Source organism: Aythya marila, assembly GCF_965140915.1.
Source record: "Aythya marila genome assembly, chromosome: 5".
NCBI lineage: Eukaryota > Metazoa > Chordata > Aves > Anseriformes > Anatidae > Aythya > Aythya marila.
In genome coordinates, this window is record NC_139046.1 from 59,304,553 (window position 1) to 59,325,275 (window position 20,723).

The 20,723-nt window shown below is 39.2% G+C and overlaps 2 protein-coding genes across 12 annotated transcripts in view; one reads left to right on the forward strand and one right to left on the reverse strand.

The window, feature by feature from the left end:
* PPFIBP2 (PPFIA binding protein 2) overlaps positions 1-11,842 on the forward strand; it is a 112,258-nt gene extending 100,416 nt beyond the window's left edge. For 5 of the 11 annotated variants that reach the window (XM_082761163.1, XM_082761165.1, XM_082761164.1 and 2 more), the window contains 11 exons: positions 242-380; positions 1,061-1,189; positions 1,747-1,897; positions 2,056-2,167; positions 2,855-2,943; positions 3,690-3,812; positions 4,447-4,572; positions 5,410-5,598; positions 5,967-6,137; positions 7,763-7,828; positions 8,463-11,841. In XM_082761163.1, coding sequence (XP_082617289.1) covers positions 242-380; positions 1,061-1,189; positions 1,747-1,897; positions 2,056-2,167; positions 2,855-2,943; positions 3,690-3,812; positions 4,447-4,572; positions 5,410-5,598; positions 5,967-6,137; positions 7,763-7,828; positions 8,463-8,534 — 1,367 coding nt within the window. In that variant the 3' untranslated portion in view covers positions 8,535-11,841. Of the gene's footprint in view, positions 1-241; positions 381-1,060; positions 1,190-1,746; positions 1,898-2,055; positions 2,168-2,854; positions 2,944-3,689; positions 3,813-4,446; positions 4,573-5,409; positions 5,599-5,966; positions 6,138-7,762; positions 7,829-8,462 lie in introns of all 11 variants that reach the window. The other 6 variants (XM_082761161.1, XM_082761157.1, XM_082761160.1 and 3 more) reach the window with 2 other exon arrangements.
* CYB5R2 (cytochrome b5 reductase 2) lies at positions 235-20,331 on the reverse strand. Its single transcript, XM_082761168.1, has 10 exons — positions 20,277-20,331; positions 20,044-20,190; positions 19,433-19,505; positions 16,933-17,039; positions 15,753-15,882; positions 14,509-14,592; positions 13,670-13,755; positions 12,767-12,866; positions 11,871-12,072; positions 235-371 (listed from the first exon to the last, which is right to left on the reverse strand). The coding sequence occupies exons 1-9, from the start codon at positions 20,289-20,291 to the stop codon at positions 11,900-11,902; spliced, it is 915 nt and encodes a 304-aa protein (XP_082617294.1). The 5' UTR covers positions 20,292-20,331; the 3' UTR covers positions 235-371; positions 11,871-11,899.
* Positions 20,332-20,723: the final 392 nt, after the last annotated feature.

Consider the following 20,723-nt stretch of genomic DNA (forward strand, 5'->3'; position numbering starts at 1 on the left):
TAATGTTTTTAAATAAATTGAAACAACAATACTGTTTTACTCTTTTTTTTCTTTTTTTTTTTGGTATGAAATGTACAGCTAATATTTTTTCCCCTTTTGAGCAATACTTTTTTATACAGGAACATTTTATTTTATCTTTACTTATTTATTACATTTTCTCTTTTTTTAAAGTATTAGTCTCCCAGATAACCACTTTGTCAACAATTAGTAAAAAATGTGACTATTACTGTTCTTAACCCAGGAGAAACAGAGAACGTGGATGGTACAGTAGTCTCAGATGACCTTTCACCTCTTTCTTCTGGAACGGATTCAGGTCCACAGTCTCCACTGTCTCCAGAAAATAGAAAGAGTCCAAAAGGGATCAAGAAAATCTGGGGAAAGTAAGATAATTTTTTTTTAGTTTCCTATCAAAGTATTTCAACAGAATTAATTCAGTTCTCAGTAAAAGCTACGGTACCTACAGCAAGAATAAAATAAAGTTCAGGAAAAGGAGGAAAAGCAGCTCTGTTCTGTGATTGTACAGGTGTGTCTCTATGTGCACATGGCTGGAGGGAAATGCATGGTAATATACAAAGCATCACGTTATTGGAAGAAATAACGTATTCTGCTGTGTTGTTATAATGCTAAAGATTTAGAGTACCAACAGTTTCAGTAGCTATGAAAAAATTAAATGATAGTCAGTTGTTCATTACAGGAGCCTTCAGTTTTAAAAAAGAAAAAAAAAAAGGCTGAGAAAACAGAAGAAACAAAAAGCAGGGGGACTGAGTTTTACTGCGTTCATTTTATCTGCTTCAGGACAGCAGATGTTTAGAAGCCTGACCTCCAGTGTAGATTATTACTTGTGTTGAAAGGTCATGGCTGTTTTGCAGAGCTTTTTTCTTTACTCAGAGTTTGGTCTAGACAGTGTTTGCTTGGAACTTCTTTGGCTGCTGCTTGAATCATATGTTTGTGGTTTACAGGAAGATTGATACAGCTTCTAGTTGTCATTATAGTTTCCATATGAAACAAATGTTCTCTGTTGGACGCTAATAGTACTGTCTTGGCGCTCTTGTTTTGAAAGAATAAGAAGAACTCAGTCTGGTAACTTCCCTGCAGACGATCTGGGTTTGGCAGAGTTCCGAAGAGGCGGTCTTCGTGCAACAGCTGGGCCTCGGTTATCCAGATCAAAGGAAACCAAAGGCCAGAAAAGGTAATTATTTCTTCTTTTCCTTGCACAGTGTATTAGCAGATGCTGTTAAATACAATGAACAGCAAAACACTTCTCTTGTGCAATACTTTGTCCAATATACTTCGTTACACATGGAATTCCCCAACTGGAAAGAACTTCCCTGGTAGAAAATGTATCCTGATTAGCTTGCCTATCTGCACTCCTTCAGCTGCAGGTAGCAGCACCAAAATTTCACCTTTATTAAAGAACATGGAAACTTATTATCATCTCATGTGGGAATATTTGCAGTGCTGAGGATTCAGCAACTAATTACCCTTTTCTTTATTTTCAAGTGGGAAACTTTAATCCTTATCACCCTACCCTGCTCCAACTGTTCACAAGAGAAAGCTAGGCAGTCAAATTAGGAGGACACTACTACCACAGCATATACTGAGAGAATGGCTGTTGGGCTTTATTATTTCACAGGATAAAGAATACTAGGATCTAGGCTGTAGTATTTCCTCTGGTATGTGATGATCTTTCTGATAAGAACCGTATTCTTTCCTGTAAGAGTTTCAAAGAGTTATTTTACTTTTCAGTGACTACAATGCTCCATTTGCTCAGTGGAGCACTGAGAGAGTTTGTAACTGGCTTGAGGACTTCGGTCTAGGGCAGTACGTCATTTTTGCACGGCAGTGGGTGACTTCAGGCCATACGCTGTTAACTGCAACACCTCAGGACATGGAAAAGGTAATATCTGTAACTGTTTTTCTCAAGCAACCATAAATCTTGATTCAGTACAACTAGATCCCTTCAGACAATTGGCAATTCTACCTTTTTGAAATGTTTCAGTAGCTGTTTAACGAGATGAAAAGAGCAAACTACTTTTTTAATGGTTATTGTTACAGGAAATGGGAATAAAGCATCCACTGCACAGGAAGAAATTAGTTTTGGCCATTAAATCAATAAATGCAAAACAAGATGAGAAATCTGCACAACTCGATCATATCTGGGTGACACGTAAGTGTTTGAAGAATTGTGGAAGTGTTTGTAAAATATTTTTTTTTCTTATGCAGCTGAGCAGGAATGAAAAAAGAAAAAAAGAGTAGTTCTACAAATAGATGACTATGGAGTTTCCTTCTTTATCTGCATACTCCACACAATCTCAACTAGAAGACAGTGCTGGGTGGAATACTTTATAAAGCACATAGCATTTAATAGTCTGATGCCTTTCATGGTGCCCATGTTTCATAAAGTAGTTCAGTACTCTGCAATCTGAAAGGTACAGTTCCCATTGGAACTTCATTCTATGCAACCATATTTGAACATCAAGAACAATACAAAAACCCCCATTCTATGAAAAATCTTGCCCTGTTGAAACTCAGTGCTCTTAAAAGATGTCTGATACCTGCCTAAACAAACGTATTGCAGGCCCATCCATCTTGAAGGACAATGAATGTACACTATGTCTCAGTCTATGCAAAAGCTAAGTTTTACAGTACAGAAGGTTTGTATTTAAAGTATTGTAGGGGTATTATAGGAAAAGCTGGATGAATTGCTTTTAGGCTTCTGCTATGAGGCTGTCCTTTAGAGAGGTGAGTAAGCAGAATGAGCTACCTGAATGCCTCAGAAGAAGCCTGCCCAGATTAGAAGGGCTTCATTCTTACTGACCCACATTTGGGTACATCACTGTTCTTGTATCTGCAGGCTGGCTTGATGACATTGGTTTACCTCAGTACAAAGACCAGTTTCACGAGTCCAGAGTTGATGGGAGAATGTTGCAGTATTTAACTGTGGTAAGCTAAAATCCTTTTGCCTCAGTTTAACTTAACTCTGAACTTTAGAATGAGCAAACCATTACAGACTTTTTCTTAGAATGTGAGCAGTTGAAGACTTCTGCAAGCCAGAAATAGTGCTAGTAATAACTCCTTGGTGTTGTTTAGTGCATGATCACTGTTCCCAAGGTATATAAAATAAGTAATGTAGGCTTTTGCAGCTGAATTCTGCAAGTTTCTCTTCCAATATCATAAAACGCATCAAAAATGAAGGTAAAATGACCTGTTTTACAGACAGCTTCTGGAGTGTTTTGTTCTCCTCACCAAGTTAGCAACAATGTTATATAAATTAAAGATAAGCAGCAAATCCAGTGACTTCTACAGCTCTCACCAAATCAGCAGTAAACACATAGCCAGTGTGTTTACTTTTACAGCTTCCTTGCCCAGGTTTGGATAGTGAAATATTTGTTTTGGTGTTCTATGAAAAAACACCTACATTTAGCTGTTATCAAAAATACAACATTGTCATGCTGCTTGAGGAGCCTTTGCTATAGAAGTATGATCCGTACTGTTGCATGCTAGATGTGTGCTGCTGGATTCAGCAATCCTACCACAGCCAGATCAAAAACAATCAGGTATTTTAAAACTATCCCCGAGCCTTGATTTTACCAAATAAGCTATAAACTTCAGTTTTTAGCCATCTTGTTGGGGAAAGTACCTATCTTAGTGTGTATTCTGTGCCACTTAGAAGGATCTCTCTTTTACAGAATGATCTTCTCTTTCTGAAAGTCACCAGTCAGCTGCATCATCTGAGTATTAAATGTGCCATTCATGTGCTGCATGTCAACAGTTTTAACCCCCACTGTCTACGCAGAAGACCAGCTGAGGAGGTAAAAGAATGTTTAAGTAATTTAATTTAAACAAGCACTTATTACCCCATTATTATACCCCATGAATAATAGCACCTCAGTCCCAACTACTAGACAATTGCCTCTAAAGCAGTAGTTGCATGCATTCCTGCTCTGGAATATACCATGTACTCACTAATAATAAGAACCTACAAAGTCCTTAAGTGCTCGAAGCATTTTTTAGTTGAATCTCATGCATCTTCCTTTACAAATCATTTGCTTAGTTTTAAGTTAATTCAACTTTTGAAAGAACAATTTGGAATACTTCTTCTGTTGTCGTCCTAACTTAACTTTAAGACTGTATGGATTCTTGCCTTACCTGATCAACATAGCTTATTCCTAGTCATAGTATCAAAGCCTTGAGAATAATGCTGTTCTCAAAATGATCTTTTTTTTTTTTTTGTCACCCAGCATCTGTTGTCTCTTTTATTGTAGAACTTGATGTAATAGATGGGTTTCATCTGAACAGAATCAGTATCTAAGAATTGGGGAATACTCTCCTTTGTTGAAAAGGAAGAATGATGTTTTCAATCTAAACTAAAGATATGTTTTGTGAGCATGTGGTGACAGAGCAGGCAATGTTGTCATCATCCATCTTTTCTGGTTACCTTAACAGAATAACGTTTCACCTTCTGAAGTAGTGCAGTGGTCCAATCACAGAGTGATGGAATGGCTCAGATCAGTTGATCTGGCAGAATATGCACCAAACCTTCGAGGAAGTGGAGTGCACGGTGGCCTCATTGTAAGAATTCTTTTTAACATATTACTACATATCTACTAAGAATTGACAGACTGATGCAAAACATCTTGTATCTGGTATCTAGTGGTTGTCAAGCAGGAAGAAACATACATTTGCAAATTGATCAGGACTTCTAAAAAAGCCTCTGCATCTGATCCATACACCTTAATTATACAAAGGAAAACTAAAATAAAAAAGGAACTAAGACCTTTTTTTTATAATCAAAGCTGTGTATGCGTTTAACAGTAGTACAATACAAAAACAAAACAAAACGAAAACTATTCTGTGAGAAAATTACTTGTTTAAGAATCCTTGAGTGTTTCTTGGGGAGGTTTTAATAGAATTCTGAGCCAACACCGTGACACAGGAAGTAATTGTTCTGAACTCACATTAGTGTTGCCTGCAATCAGGAATGGGACTTTTTCTTGATTCAAAACATGAACTAGTTGTAGCTTAGCAAAGACGAGTTCTGAAAACTGTTATTCTAGTACCATAGAATTTTTGCAAAAATGAAATAGAAAAAAATTGTGCTAAGATTAAGTTCATATTTTCAGAGTAATACCATAGTAAAAGTATAGCAGAAAATATCCAAAACGATTCTGTTCAATCCAAGCAACTGTAAAGATTGGTAATAAATATAATCAGGTGTTTGTCTGATCATACTCTGTATTTTACTGCCTATTTTCATGTATTTCCTATTCAAACCTAGCAAATCTCCTATCACTACAGAGCTATAAAATGTCTAGTGTAGATAGCTAGAATGAAGAAATCCCTCTGATAAGCACTGTAATGGTTTACTATTGATTTTATATGGTTAAATATTTGCTATCTTTTTAATAGATTCTCGAACCTCGCTTCAATGGTGACACACTGGCAATGCTGCTGAATATTCCACCTCAAAAGACCCTACTGCGACGCCACCTAACAACCAATTTTAATATATTAATTGGACCAGAGGCACAGCAAGAAAAAAGAGATATAACAGAGTCAACAGCATACACACCTCTGACCACCACTGCCAAAGTTCGGGTACGTACATACTGCTATATATTTTTCTTATAAAGAAAATAAGGGGCATATATGGGTGGGGAGAGGTCAGTTCTAGAAGTGGTGTTACATTCTCCTTAGCTCTAGATATCAAGGCATTTCATTTTTTGCTAACTGTTTAAATCAATTTTTGAAATCAGCATGCAATCCTGTCTTTTCTTAGAAAGAACTTTATCTAACTGTATTTAAAATGAACTGGTAACTCCCAATTTGGAAACAAATTTATTTAGTTTAGAGTCTTACATACTTGAAGGACTAAGGTACATTAGTAAATAAAAAGGAAAGGATTTTAAATAAGGTTGTTCTTTAAATATTCTTCTAGTTTAAAACTTGTTTTCTTTTTCTTTTAGCCAAAGAAACTTGGATTTTCACATTTTGGAAACTTAAGAAAAAAGAAATTTGATGAATCAACAGACTACATTTGTCCTATGGATACAAATCCAGGTGCTACAAACGGTACTCAGAAGAACTATGGTGGATACAAAGGACTTAGTCCATTCACTGATAGGGAGCTGGATCAGGTGGGACAAACAGACTGACGCCATTCTCATCTCACCCTCTCCTTGCATTCCAAAGCTTGCAAATAATGAAATGTTAGCATATAACAGTATTTGCTACATCCGCATGAACTCATTGAGAAAGTATTGACTATGGACACTTGAAAGAGTTTATACTAAGAATGTTAAGGTTTGTTGTTGTTTTTTTAATCAACATAATGATAAACTCATCCATCTTAAAGCCCTTTTTCAGGAATGTAACACCTTTACACTATGAAGGTCAACATATCTTGACAGTTAAAGTGGAGGCTGCAGTAAACACAAGACTTTTGTACTTCTAGCTTTCATAATCTGAGTACGGAACACAACTTTTTTCTTTATCTTTATATGGGTGGTTTTTAATGTAATAAATTTGGACTAATTTGTACAGAACTATCAAGTTATATATTAAAGTACAACTGGGTTGTATATTTTTAACAGCTTAATCAAAGCATCCAACTGAATTCTTTCATTATGTACAGTGGGAAGTAGTTATGCTTAAACAGGTATCCATGAAAACAGTGCCTCAATAATGAACAAGATTATTAATAAACCAATACTTAAGTAATTCACTTTTGTTATTTAGTAGTGAACTGCTAAATGAAACCATGTCTAGACATCATACAAATGATGAAGACTAAAACAAATTGAACTCTATTCAACTTTGCTTTTGTGTAAAAGGATGTAAGCCCTGAAAAATGGAGCTAACAGAGGCTTGTGTGAACTTTGTCAACACAAGATCCAGACAGAGGTAACTGGGGTAACTGTCCTATCTCCAGTGACCTTCAGTGAAACATTTTAATCCTAATGAGAGAATGGTCACAAAACTGATAAGACTAACTATGAAAGTCATTCTGTCATTTGCATGGTTTACTGCATCTAACATCTCATTTGTGTTCATTATCTAACCATTGTCTTTTTTCTGTGTGCACGTTAGTGAAAATAAAGTGCTCTTCTTTACTGGGGACAATAGCAAAACCCTGACAGAATTGAATATACAAACCGTAATTTAGTATGGATGTCCAGTTATGTGGTTAAGAGTTGAAAGAGAATGTATTAATCTTGAGCCAACAGCTTACAACACGTGGCTGTTCAAGCATTACAGAAATACTGGATTTTTCATTAGGGAAGTGGTCTTCTACTTAAGCCTGACTTCTGAGTATGTGGTCACACAGTGAAACCTTAATGCCCTAGAACGGATAACCTTTTTGTGTAAGAATAGGTAGGGCTGTATTATGGACAGTTATTGCTTTTGCCTATGGAGGTATATTGCCAGAATTATTTTGTGTGTTTTGCCTTCTGGAAAATATTGCTCTTCACTGCAAATACCAGTTAAACTTCTTCTTTTCTTTGTGAATTACAGCTAAAGTTTCACAGAATCAGTCTTTCTTCATCAGGATTCAATCCTTCTGTCACTAATGCATTTTCGTGTACTTCTTAGCATGGAGATGTTTTTGTTAATGTGTAACTTTCCAAAGTGCAGAGATCAGAACTTTTAAAAATACTGCAGCTTCATTTGTCAAGGCAGAGAGACCTTCCAAAGATGCAGGTAGAGTGAATAAAATTGCACATACTGTCTGATTTGAACCAGTTGCTGAATACTTTTACAGATGGAACATTCAGAAGGAACAGTAAAGCAAATAGGGGCTTTTTCTCAAGGCATAAGCAATCTTACGGTATGTACCAATTTTACTTGTTTTAAAGTCACTAATGTATTCTGCTAGAATTCAGTGCAAGTTGGTCATTGCTGGTGGCGGTTAAGAGTAAGTGGGTTGCTATTCTTGTGATGCAACTCTTTATAGCCTCGCTGCACATATGCAGTCCAAAAAAAAAACAAAAAACCAACAAAACACTTTTAAATCATACTAGAAATTAAGTTTCATTTAAGCCCCAATTTTAAGTTCTTATGAATTATGCTATCTCTTTGAGCCAATAACAGATATTCATCTCAAAATCTTGTGAAGAGGTAAGAAAGATTTGAAGAGTTAGAAGAGCTAAAAATCTTTGGGGGGAGGCACAAAATCACTGTATATATTCCTGACTCTATAGCAACTGATTTTTTAAAATCAAGAAGTGACTGAAGGATATAAAGAATATAAAGAATAATGTCACACAAAATTATTGTGAATATTTCCTCTATCAAATAACAGTGTCACTATTTAAAGCAGCATTCAAGATTCCTTTTAATTTTATGTGGCTCTAACCCCCTCTGTTGGGCATCTGATCTTATTACAGCTGGATTGCTTTAACTATAGGCCTTTAACTGAATATATTTTACTCGTTCACATCTTGCTGCATTTTTTTTTTCAGACAATGTTAAGCCAAGATGAAATGCTAAATGACAGCAGATTTTTAACACCTACCTTTGAAGACTGGAGATAATGTTTCAGTGTGACCAAGAACACCAATACCTCATACCTGTCCAGAGGGGTGCCCAGGAGACACTTGATGCTGTGGTACTGCAAAGTTTTGCCTCTTTCCCACCAGTGAGACTCACCACACAGCATTTTTTTTTTTTTTGCTAACGTAGCAACACTTCACAGGTTACTTCCCTCTGCACTGTTTCTGTATTATGTAATGTCAAATAGGTATTGAGAGAAGTTGTACAGAACTGTTTATTTTCTAGAGTCCGGAAAGACAGTATGTTTTACCCTTGTATTTTGTCATCTTTTTACATGTGTGTTTCTGTACTGCTCTAGGAAAGAGCTTTTATATTTTTTTATTTTTATAATTAACTTGTAATGCAAGAGTCATTAATATTCTATTTTACCACATGGACTGACCATAGCCACATAGCAATTCAGACAGATGCTGGCAAGTGCAGCTCTGATGGCTCACTAAGTACTACTACAGTCTTGCCAGAGATACTTTCATCCCTTTCATTAGTACAGGTCCTGCCCTCTTTCTCTGAGTGCAGTGTAGAAGGGGAAAATAAAAGATTACTATGCACCAAGCCCTTGCTTTTATCAGGAGGATGACAATCTAGATGGCCTGCTCACACATCTTAAACTAACTCAAAGATACTGAACAGCTGCAGCAGGACAAGTTATGTAACATTGAGACTACCAAGAGAACTAGTAGATTCAAAAGCTGGTTCTTTGTTTAAATTGATTTTTCTTTATTTTTTGATTTTTACATAAGCACTAAGTTGTTTATGATCAAGGGGCAATCACAACACTAATTAATACAAAATGTAAGTTTAAAATGTCAGGATAGTGTTTGCTGTACTCTGTAAGCACAACAGAATTTCCACCGTGATTCCCTGTTTTGTTTTGAGTGATGTGTCCTTAAGTAGAACTATTGAAGGTGCTTTTTCTGTACATTTACATTTGTCTAAAATGGTTGATACTGAGGCACATGTGCAAACATCAGGATGCTCATAAGCCTTCTGAGCAGTTTAAACAGTTCAGAGAGAGCCTTCTAAGACCAGTAATGACAGGCTAATTACCATTGTATTTTCTTTCTAGTGTTACAGCTAATAAAACATACATGTATACCTGCAAACGGCCCTCAGGCCTGGTGCCTGTAGCAGAAACTGTAACATTTGCATGAGAACTGGTGATGTTTCTATAAACAATATTGCTATTACACTTCCAGTTGTCTTTTCATCCCAGCTACAGATAGATTTTCATAGAGTATTTTATTTATCAATAGGAGGTCAGTACTATTGTCCTGTCATGTGTAAAATGCCACTAGGGAGCATCAGATAAGTACCATAATAAAACAAGCTTTTTTTTCTTTGTAACCTAACAAAATAAATCTGCTGCTATTCTGCTGAGCTAGGTTGGACTGCAGCACTGTAACAGGGAAATGCACCCTCTGACTACTTACCTGAGGGACAGTTCAAGGGTCAAAGTGTCTCTTTTACAGCAACAATTACTTGCGGCATCTGTTGGCATGTGCCTGTATTAACAAGGTACTAGCAGGATATCTTAGTAAATAGAGAAATGCCAGAAAAGAAAACTACCAAATTATAAAGAAAAGTCTCTGTATATGGATGGTTTATGTTACTCTCCTTTCTGGCTTCAGGATGTTGGTTTATGTATCAATATAGCCTGAGGGCAGGCCTAGCCATAAACCTTCCCAAATTAAAGGGAAATCTCAGGTACTATCCAGAGTAAGTAGCATGGGCTCTTTGAAAGCCATCAATTGCACTTTTTAAAGGTAGCCTACTCTAGCCCTCCCTCCATGAGCCTCTCCTAACAGACCCTACACTGTATCGCCATATTTTAAAAGCTAAATGAATAATTTAATTGTCCAAAACGTTAAAATTAAGGTTACTGGATTTTTTTTGTTTGTTTGTTTCAATCACTGAACAATACACTGCTAATTGAAAATCAGTAGGAGTGAGAAAGCAGCCAACTAAAAATACTTACTAAAGGCTACCAAGCATACCAGTCAAGCACATCTCTAATCTGGCAGTTCACACTAACGACCAGATCATATACTACAGGGACACAAAATATTCTGTCAGTTTAATTAAACAAACTTAAGTATTGCAGTATTACAACTAGGATAAGCTGCTCTGACAAGAGGAGCCTTAATGTCACTGAGATATTCCAAGCAGATTCTTCTGAGGATGTATTTATAACTCGTTGTGGTATTGTGCTATCCTGGCTGTGAATATTCAACCTACACAATCTCTTTTTGTATATAGTAAGAAATCCTAGTTATAGCAAAGGCATAAATGCATAAATTTTTGACTGTTATAAATAAATTGTGTATATTCCTCTTTTTTCCTGGTTGTGGAATGATTCCTATAGAGATATTTGTGGTTGACCAGGGACAGATTTAGTAAACATATTCATTAGCATCTGAAGAAACAAGTCTTTTGTCTCGAGGATTTTTCAGACCTTACGGCAATTGTAGCATAAACTAATTCCTGAAAATGAACCTGCAGTACTTCAGACCCTGAAGACTAAAAATTAAATGCTGCATGGTAGAAACACTCAGACAAGGCATGGCTGAGTTTAAGATTGACTCAGTGTAGTGTACACTAGGAAGGAAGATGCCATGTTTTCTCTTAAGCAAAGAACATTTCTGAAACTGCCAAAAGAGCAAGCACTACATTTACAGGGAATAACACTAAAATCATCACTGGATGCGTGTCTGTATAGGCAGCCTAGAGCTTCATTTGTAGTTTAGAGTGATTGTTTAGCTAAGGCCATTAGAAGTCAGCATGAAGTTATATAATTCCGAATAAATGTCAGACTAACAAGAATTTCTGCTACAGTAATAAACAATTGAGGTGTTATCCAAATTCTGTTTAAACGCTTTTTCAGTGGCACACTGCCATTTTGCTTAAACCCTGGTAAATGGCTACAAACCAGCAGTTTGAAAAAAGACTGTTCTCTGTTCTCCCCTTCACTGGGCTGAACTAAATGAATTACCTGCCAAGCATTCATGTTATCCTAGTCTAGTCTCATAGCCAGCTCCCAAATTCCGTATCCATGTTAACAGACAGGTCATTTCATCTCTGTCCTATCTCCAATTACACTTTTTTTCCCTAAGAACTAGTGATGTAACATTTCAAACTAACTTGCAAGCTTAGACTAAATCACTTTCCACATCACTTCTCGGCCTTGTGATATTAAAATAGTCAAAGACAATTATGAAGTTAAAAACCACAGAAATTAAATTATACAGCTAAAAAATACATGCAGAAATACTGCCCAGTTACATACCAGTTGTTCCTGTAGGAAAATATGCAGTACTTACTCAAGGAAAGGTATTGGATGGCATCACTGTTAATAAGAAAACGTATTGCTCTTGGGATAGCCGAGTTTGTCCAGGTTGGGCTGACATGCAAACTGAATCATGGGTGGTGGCCCGCACATGAGAATGAGCGTCTCACTGCCAGGGGAAGGGAGGTGGGTTTTAATCATGTCTGCAGTGATGAAGCCAGAACTGTACTTCCAGTCTGAAACAAATAAATTAAACCATTAATTCAACTCTCTGTATTGTCTGAAGGCTAAAAAAGCCAACTGCACATGTTGTACTTACAAAGCAGCTGAAGATTCAGCAAAGTTATGCCACGATCACTGCGAGCAAAGATAGGGTCAAATCTCTGAGCTCAAAACCTAGTGGTCCCTTTTGAAGGGGATAGCAAGAATCTGGTTGAAAAGGGTTTGTGCAGACCTTCACACATGAAGGTCTGTGAATAAAAGACAGGTTTAAAAGAGTGGGAATAGGTGGGAATAAACAGAATACAATTTTCCAGTGGGGAGAGGTCACCCAGAGCTGTCATACTGGGACAGGTACTGAGACCTGTGCCACTCGGCACATTCAGAAAAAAAACAGGAAAAGAAATTCAGTGGTGAGGTGGCAGCAGAAGCTTAATGATGACAGAAGTTCTGCAGTGTAGTTTTAAGAGATTTAAAAAAGAAAAAGTGAAATACTAAATGATTTCAAGGACTAATATTTAATGATTCTACCACTTTAAGTGAGCCAAATGGGAAAAATCTATTTCCACATATGAAAGTATGTGCTTTAAGCTGATATACCAGGAGAAGAATGCTGGGGTTACAAAAAGAGCAGCAGTTTTCACAAGAGTGAAACTGTGACAGTTAAACAATGAGGAGTAAAGATGTCTCCGGTGTGTACCAGTGGCCTACCTTGTGGAGGCCTGTCCAGGGTATACCATACTTTGAACTGATCGGGGTGCTTCTTGGCAATGTCCTCCAGCTCAGCTCTTAGCAATATATCTTTTTCTGTCTGCAAAGTAAGATTGCTGTTTAACTCCAAACCATCTCAAGATGCCCTCTGATGTGAGCTTGTCTAGCATGCAGCAAGACAAATGCAATGATAACTCATTCCAACAAAGTGTGTTTTTTTCCCTTACATTATAGGCTGTTATCAGTACTACCATCTGTAAATTCAGACAAAAAGCAACAAACTACGAGACTTAGTAGTCACCTGAACACAATTTTAAAGATAGCAATTTGAACAACTTTTGAAGCCAGGCTAAAATCACAGCTGGATTTGTCTGACCCTAGCAAATACAGCATGGTGAATCGCTAGAAATAGATAAAAACAGAACAAAATCCTGTTTCACTGAAACCAATGAAGAGTAAGCTGAGCAGAGGGACAAGGATCTGTTCACACTGTTTACTCCAATACAGGAATTACGGAGTATAGGTGGAACTATGCAGTGCCATCTTCAAAACAAGTAAAAGAGCATCGTAACCACAGCAGCACCATGCAGTATTTATATACTTACATCTAACTTTCTGATTTGCTTTCTCCATAAATCACTTCACCCCAAGACAGCATAATAAGAACTTATATAATAAACACTTCCTGCTCCCACCTATACTGATCATTTTAGATATGCCACCTCAGATCATATCATTTGTCACATATGGTTGGCTGAAATTACAGATCAAAAAGAAACTTGAAGAATATGAAGTACATGTATGCAGAGCAGTATTTTCTCAATGTCACATCAACTTCAAAAACTCAGAGGCCAACAGAAAAGTTATACCATTAATAAAGGACAGATGGGACAGAATGCTCACCTGATTAGCAAAGAGAAGGTAGCATTTTGTAGAGTCCTTAGGATCGTTTGTGATATGACGGATAAGCTGCAACATAGGAGTTATCCCTGTTCAAAAAAAAGCAGTTAAAAAACAGGTCTGTCTTTCAACCCATGTAAGGCTGCAGTTTCAATATTATTGCTATCTTCCCTCAGTCTTCAGTGGGAGCTTAGTTTGCACAGGGCTACAAACCTCTGAATTTTTAATCCATGCCAAATGCAGAGGTCGGGGCTTTTTGTTGTTACAAAGTTTATTTCAAGTTTAAAAATGAGAACAAAACCACAGTACATGGATTTGGAGCTTTCCTCTTCAGCATTCTCTATCACATCCAGTAATTTAACCCTCAGGACATTCTCCTAAATTAGTTTTTGTTATTGACACTGGAGCTCAGTGTAGCAGTTCTACCTAGCTGGGCAGCTGAACTCCACCACAACCACTCTCTTGCTCCCCCTCCTCAAAGGGGAGGGGGAAAAAATAAGATGGAAAGTATTCAGGGGTTGAGATAAGGACAGGGAGATCACTCACCAATTACCATCACAGACAAAAGACTCAGCATAGGGAGATTAATGCAGTTTATTGCCTATAACTGGCAGACTGTAACAGTGAGAAACTAAAGACAAACTAAAAACCAACTAAAAATGTGTTCCTTAAACCCAGTGGACCTAAATGTCAAACCCATGCAGCAGTGTTAGAGCAGCTCAGACTGTGACAATGGGAGCACTTTGCTCTCCAAGTACAGAGTGTTTTACACTCCTCACAAGCATCCATGAAGATCTCTTCATTCTCTAGAGTGATACTCTAGAGAATGAAAGTAGTTTTACCTGTTCCTCCAGCTATCATCCCAACATGCTTGGCAAACTTCTTCTGTGCTTCAGACTTCTTATCAGGCTTGATAAGAAAGGTACCTAGAAGAAGTATTCAACATCTATAGGTACATTACCTCCTAAACAAAAATGGATACAAATTCCATGGGGATGTATTCCTACAGCCTACCAATTAATTAGGACAGATCTGTAAATGCTAAACGTGCTTAGCATAACACTGAGCATGAATAGAAACCTCTTTGTCTACCTAAACTCCTAGCTTTGAGCCAGTGATTTACTCCTTCCCTGCTACCCAGCATCATTTGTAATAGGTTCCCACATCACTGGCTACTCAGCAAGTATGAAGGTTAGTGGCAGATAAAGGTAACCCTGGCCCATACAGAGAAGCAGATTTCTTAGGCAATCATCATCCTCATTCGCAGACACTTCCATGTGTCCACATAAAGCCCTTAAAAATATCATATGTGAAAGGCACTTGACATATTCCAATGATCTTCCACAAAATCTGTAAGTAGCAACAAGCCTTCCTAGCTACTTTGCTCTTGAAAGCAAAGAACAGCAGCAGCACAGAAAGGAACATTTGCAAAACATTCTTCACCCATTTCCTCTGAGATATAACAGATTCATCAGTGTACGATTCATCATAAAAGGTGATGATCCAGAGAAGTGCTGAGCACTGATCCCCCTGAAGCAGGAATTTGAAGTGCACAGTCCCTCTCAGGCAAGATCAATGCAAAATCCTTTGGTCTTATACTTGCATCTTGAAAGAGGATTACTTCTCTGGACATACAGCTTCCTCCCAGTCAGCTCAGACCTGGCTTAGTAATGAAACGGAGCTGGCTGACAGTCAGCAGGTTGTTCAGTAACAACACTGAGATTCTCAGAATCTTGTGGCATTTTAGGCCACAACATCCCTTGCATCTGGAACATCTCTTGTATGTATGTCTGAGGTGTTTGCAGTGCAGTCTTCCTAGCGATATAATGCAATAGGAGATTATCCAGATTTAATTACGTGGTCCCAGGAGCAAGACAACAAACAGCTATTACTCTGTTAAACACTAAGGACCTTTTCCCATCACAATCAGCTCTGATGGGCTCATGGTCAAGATCAGGAGAGGTGGATTTTCTCACTTTTCAAAACTGCTCCTCTACAACAAAGTTACCAAGATTTACAAAATACCTCTGAGAATAACTAATAGAAGTTCCTCCCTTTTGTTCTCCCCACCTTCGTGTAACAGTACCTGAGCCTTTGTAGACAAGGAGTCCATTTGGCCCTCTGAAGTCAATAACATCGCCAATCTTCATGTTGTCTAGGTACTGGGACATCTTCCCGCCTTCTGGGAACTTGGGATTCACATTTTTGTAGTAGACCTATAAAAACAATCATGTCTATGACATCAACCATTAGCTTTCATGCAGGCAATAAAGACTGAAGACTACTACATCGCAGGTCTGAAATTTAGCATCTGAAAGAGAGATTGAGACAATTCTTTGCTCTCAGTTATCTGTTGTGCCCCACAAAAGGAAGCAGCCAAATAGGTGAAATGCTCTCTCATGCCACATGTCCTCATGCTCACTGCAAACAGCCAGGCGAGTAAGAACATGTGGCAAGCAGATTACGCATTGATGCCCTCATTTCACTATCCCTCCAACAAGAACCTTACGTTACCCCATTTTTGTAATCACTCCTTCTGAAAATAGCATTGCTCCATCTTTTCTTGTTGTAACTTTCCCAGAGATTTCAGCCACGTGCCAGGTTTTTCACCTTTCAAAGCACGTGATAAGCTTTAAGTAGTTAACAGCAGTTCACTATACATGTAACATGAAGAACAGAGAGCACAAATAAAGTCATGATTTTTGCCTAAGGACAAATTCTGTCTTAGAAAAGGATTAGAAAATCCAGAAATCCTGGGATCAAATCATCCTGCATTCCCTAGCTTAAAGGATTTCCTTTGTTTCTATATCCCCATTTTCTTAATAAGCCCATTAGTACAACTTCTGTTGCTTACAGACTTATAATTGCAATCTCTCTAGGGTCACCAAAGACAGTCCTGATTGACTTGTTTCTTCTTACAGCTATTAGCAGTGAGTGCTAGTAACAGCATAAGGCGGCTCCAGGCGGAGTGATTGCTCTTTGTTCACTGCCACACAAGAAATACTAGGGAAGTTCGTCCAGTACTGCCAGAGGAGTGATTCTCCATCTCCCTCCTCCATCTCCCCTGCCTCCACAATTTCTGTCTGACATACAGCAGATATACAAGATGCAACTCATTATTCAAGGATAATGGGAAATGGGTTTGCTATGCAATTACCCTATTTGAAAAAAGACCAATCAAAACAAGCTCTACATTTCACCAAAATGAAGTGCTTTCCTTCCTTGCAGTTAGCAATTTATCTATATTCAAGAAAAACAAAATTTACCTTTATAATTAAATCAACATAACCTTTTGTCTCATCACTGGAAACTGGGGTGTAGGCTCGGATCACCAGATTACCATTGATTTTTGCAGAAAGGTAAACATGTTGGCCTAGGAGAAAGAATGACAATCCAATTATTTATTTTTTCATCTCTTGGTTGCAAATTTTTCTCAGGCCTGGTGGACAAGACAAAACAGAAAAGCAGGTATTGTAAGCCACTAAGCACAAACAATGATAGAGAAAATCTGTACAATGTAAATGTTGTATAAAACATTTAGTCTCTTATTTAAACGCTGAATCTAGCCAGAAAAATAATAATATTTAAATAGCTGCACAATCCATTATTATTTTCATGGCACGTTATTGCTGTCATGGTGTACATCATGCATATGTATGCTCACGCAGCACAAAGAGTGCATACAATTGTACATGCACAGCAAACTACGACTGGACTATGTGTGGTAAATCTGTAGCTTCATCCCAAGGAGATACGAGTTAAAACACAAAGGCCACTACAGATAACAAAAAGAAAGTTGTCTAGGATGGAAAGTTTAGCTTTCCCCAGCTGATGTTATTTCATGTTATCTTGTGTTTTTATGTATTAGCACAAGATCTGTGTTGTTGAAAAAACGAATCTCCTTCATAGTTGTAACTCCCACAGCTTATCTCCAGTTTACACAGCTAGTCAGAAGACAGCACCTACTTTGTAGGATTTTCCTTTCCATATATAGGTTTGGTATTTAGCTCATAACAATTTTGCAGCTTTACAGGTGTCAGCAGAGAGCCCTTTTCTTTTTTCAGCAAGAGTTTAGGATTTCTGGAGCACAAGGTAACTGAGGAGAGCCACTATGTTACAGAAGACAGGATAAGACACAAAGGAAAAAAGGAAATTTATATTAAACTATAGAAAGTTTGTTCTATTAAACTATAGGAAGTTTGTTGCTCATTCTCAAGTGTTGTCTGTATCTTGGAATCTGCTATTCACATTTTCATTAATAAAGTGAAAATAAGGATGCATCTGTTCACGTGAAACAATAAATACATATCGTGGTTTAATAGCAGCAATTTCTCAGAGCAAATTTCCCAAAGATTCTGAAACAATTTATCAAGAAAAAAGCTTCTGGCCCACAGTCCTCCTTCATAACTCCTGCCTCCCTAACTGCTGCAGCTTCCACTGACAGCTCTTCGGCCAACGTCATGCTACACGAGGCAGACTCTAAAGGTACTGATTTCTTTCTGCTTGTTAAGACAACTGGAACTCCTTGCCAAGGGTTGTCTCCCCAGCCAAACAGCATTAATCTAGGGGGATGTATGTAAAAACAGAAAGCAGGAACAGTGCTAGCAGAAATACTTCACTTTTAGTAAAATGATCCTGGTAAAAAGCAGAAGGCAGGAATCTCCCAGGGAGTAATCAGGTACATACAGTTCCAGAACCATATTCTTAAATTCTTAAGAATTTATTAAAGTTCTTTAAAAAAAAAAAAAAATTAAACATTTAAAATCTTAAAAACTCTGAATAAACACAAACATTACAGAACACGTTCCAATTCATTTACCATTTGGCTAGTTAATGCAGATAGTTGAATTACATTTTCTGATAGAAGCCTGTAGCGAACCTGAAGAAGCTGCTACCCTTGGCAGGCAGCATGCAGGAAGAACATGCTCACAGCACACAGCTGGTAAAACCTTGACTCAAGGGAAGCTGCCAAACACAGAACAAAACAAACAGGGCCACATCTGCAGACCAGTGAGGGGAACCTTCCCCTGCCCAGATTACCATTAATTCAAGGTCCAAGGGTCCAAGGTTCAATGCCATCAGTTTTGCAGGGTACAGGAGAGAAGACAGTGCCAGTCCTAGTCTGAAATTAATCTCCTACCACAGAAAGCAAGCCAAAGTTGTACACACACGTGGAGGTAAATCACAGTTAAGTGCATGCACAGAAACGGCTCTGAACATTGCGACACCTTCCATATACACAGGAGGTGTATTTTCCCCTTGGCTTTGCATACAAGTTACAAGCTTTCCAGGCAGAAGAGTTTTTCTATTCCTCATCTATGAGCATTATCATATTTGTCAAAAATAAAAAAAATAAAATAAAAAAATATGAGGGCAATTGACAAACTGAGGACACCACAGAGAAAAGGTAGAACACAAAAAAAGTAGTATTAAAAAAAAACTTTCACAGGTATATTTTCTGCCTACAACCTGAGCAGAGGTCAATTTCCTCAGAGCCAGTTCAGTTTCACTGTTTGCCTCTAAGCCACACCACCCAATTTGATACAAGCAGCACAAAGAAAACACAAAATCTGAAATAGGACTCTCTGGGAAATCAGCCTCACGTTTCTCTCTGACACAGCTCCTTTCAGATGCAGCTTTTAACTCCATCCTTTGACGAGCACTACATTCACAAGTAGAAATCCAAGAGCTATGAGTACGCGCTTAAAACCCGTAAAAATCCTAAAAATCAGAAGTAGCACGTAACTACACGTTTTTGATATTTACCTACAGGCAGTCCTAATACATGATCTGGTGAAGGCAGCCCGAACCGGAATTTCTTGGTATCATGACTGACTTCCTATGAAAAAAAATATCATTAAAAAAATACCATTATTTTGGGTCAGAGGTTGGACTCGATGACCTTGAGGTCTCTTCCAACCTAGAAATTCTGTGATTCTGTGAAAAAAGGAAAATCAGGACGAGGTCAGCATCAGCCCTGCTGTGAACCCCAAACCCCACTCCCCACGCCGTGCCTCGGTCCCCCTGCCCTTGGTCAGCGTGCAAGCCGAGTGCCGAGCAGGGCAGCGCAAAGGGCATTGGAAATGGGCTTCAAACAGCTGAGAAGCGTCAGAACCGGAGGCTTTTCCCCCCTTTTAATTCCGCAAGGAGCCAGTTTTGCCTGACTGCGCAATCCCCACGGCATCCTTACCTAAACAGGAGCACGGCTCCGGCAGGCTGGGGCAGGCAGCAGCGTGCTGGGGGAGGATTTCCCTACACCAAGCCCTGCTGGAGCAGCCCCAACGCCACAGACGTTTTCAGGGGCAAACCCTCAGCTCTGCTCTGCCCTGGGCCCCCCAGCAGATCAGATCCCCCGGCCCCCCAGCCCCGCCGCTCACCTCCTTGCCCAGCAGCGGCAGCGGGTACTTGGCCTGCGGGTCCCGCAGCGTGAGGGGGCGGCTCGGCCCCCGGCTCGCCCCCCGCAGCAGCAGCAGCAGCAGGGCCGAGGCAGCCACCACGGCCACGGCCACGGCCACCGGAGCCTCCTGCGGGGACAAGGAGAGGAGCTCAGGGAGCGACCCCACACGCGGCCCCCCCCGTCCCCTCAGCACGACGCCCGCCGGCCCCTTACCGCCAGCGCCTCCATGGCAGCAGCTCCCGGCCGCTCTGGGGCTGCTGGCACGGCTCGGCTCGGCCCTGCCCTGCCCACAGCCCGGCCCCCAGTGCCAGCCCCTGGGCCGGCCTCCCCCGAGGAGCATCCTCCCCTCAGGGTGCAATAGGCACGGCCCTAACAAGAGCCCATTGAGGCCGCGCCAAGGTTGCAGGCAAGGAGAGTGTCGCAACGCCAGTGCACCCAGAAGAGGCGGTGCTGATCGGCTTCGTGGCTGCGGCTGTACTTTGTCACACTCACAGAGCCTGGTCGGGGTTGCAAAATGCCAATAAAGAAACAATTAGAGCAGGGCAAGCAGCAAGAGCAGGGCAAGCAGCAAGAGCAGCGCAAGAAATCAGGGAAAGGGGGCAAGAAAGATAAACAACGGGTAGCAAGTGTTGCTGGGGGAACAGGAATTACTTCTTATTT

Coding starts and splice junctions, on each gene's coding strand:
- CYB5R2 (XM_082761168.1), bottom strand. Junction 15,883..16,932: donor ATGTTGATTTAATTATAAAG/GTAAATTTTGTT, acceptor TTGTTTTTATAG/GTCTACTACAAAAATGTGAA. Junction 14,593..15,752: donor CCTTGTCTACAAAGGCTCAG/GTACTGTTACAC, acceptor TACTTCTTCTAG/GTACCTTTCTTATCAAGCCT.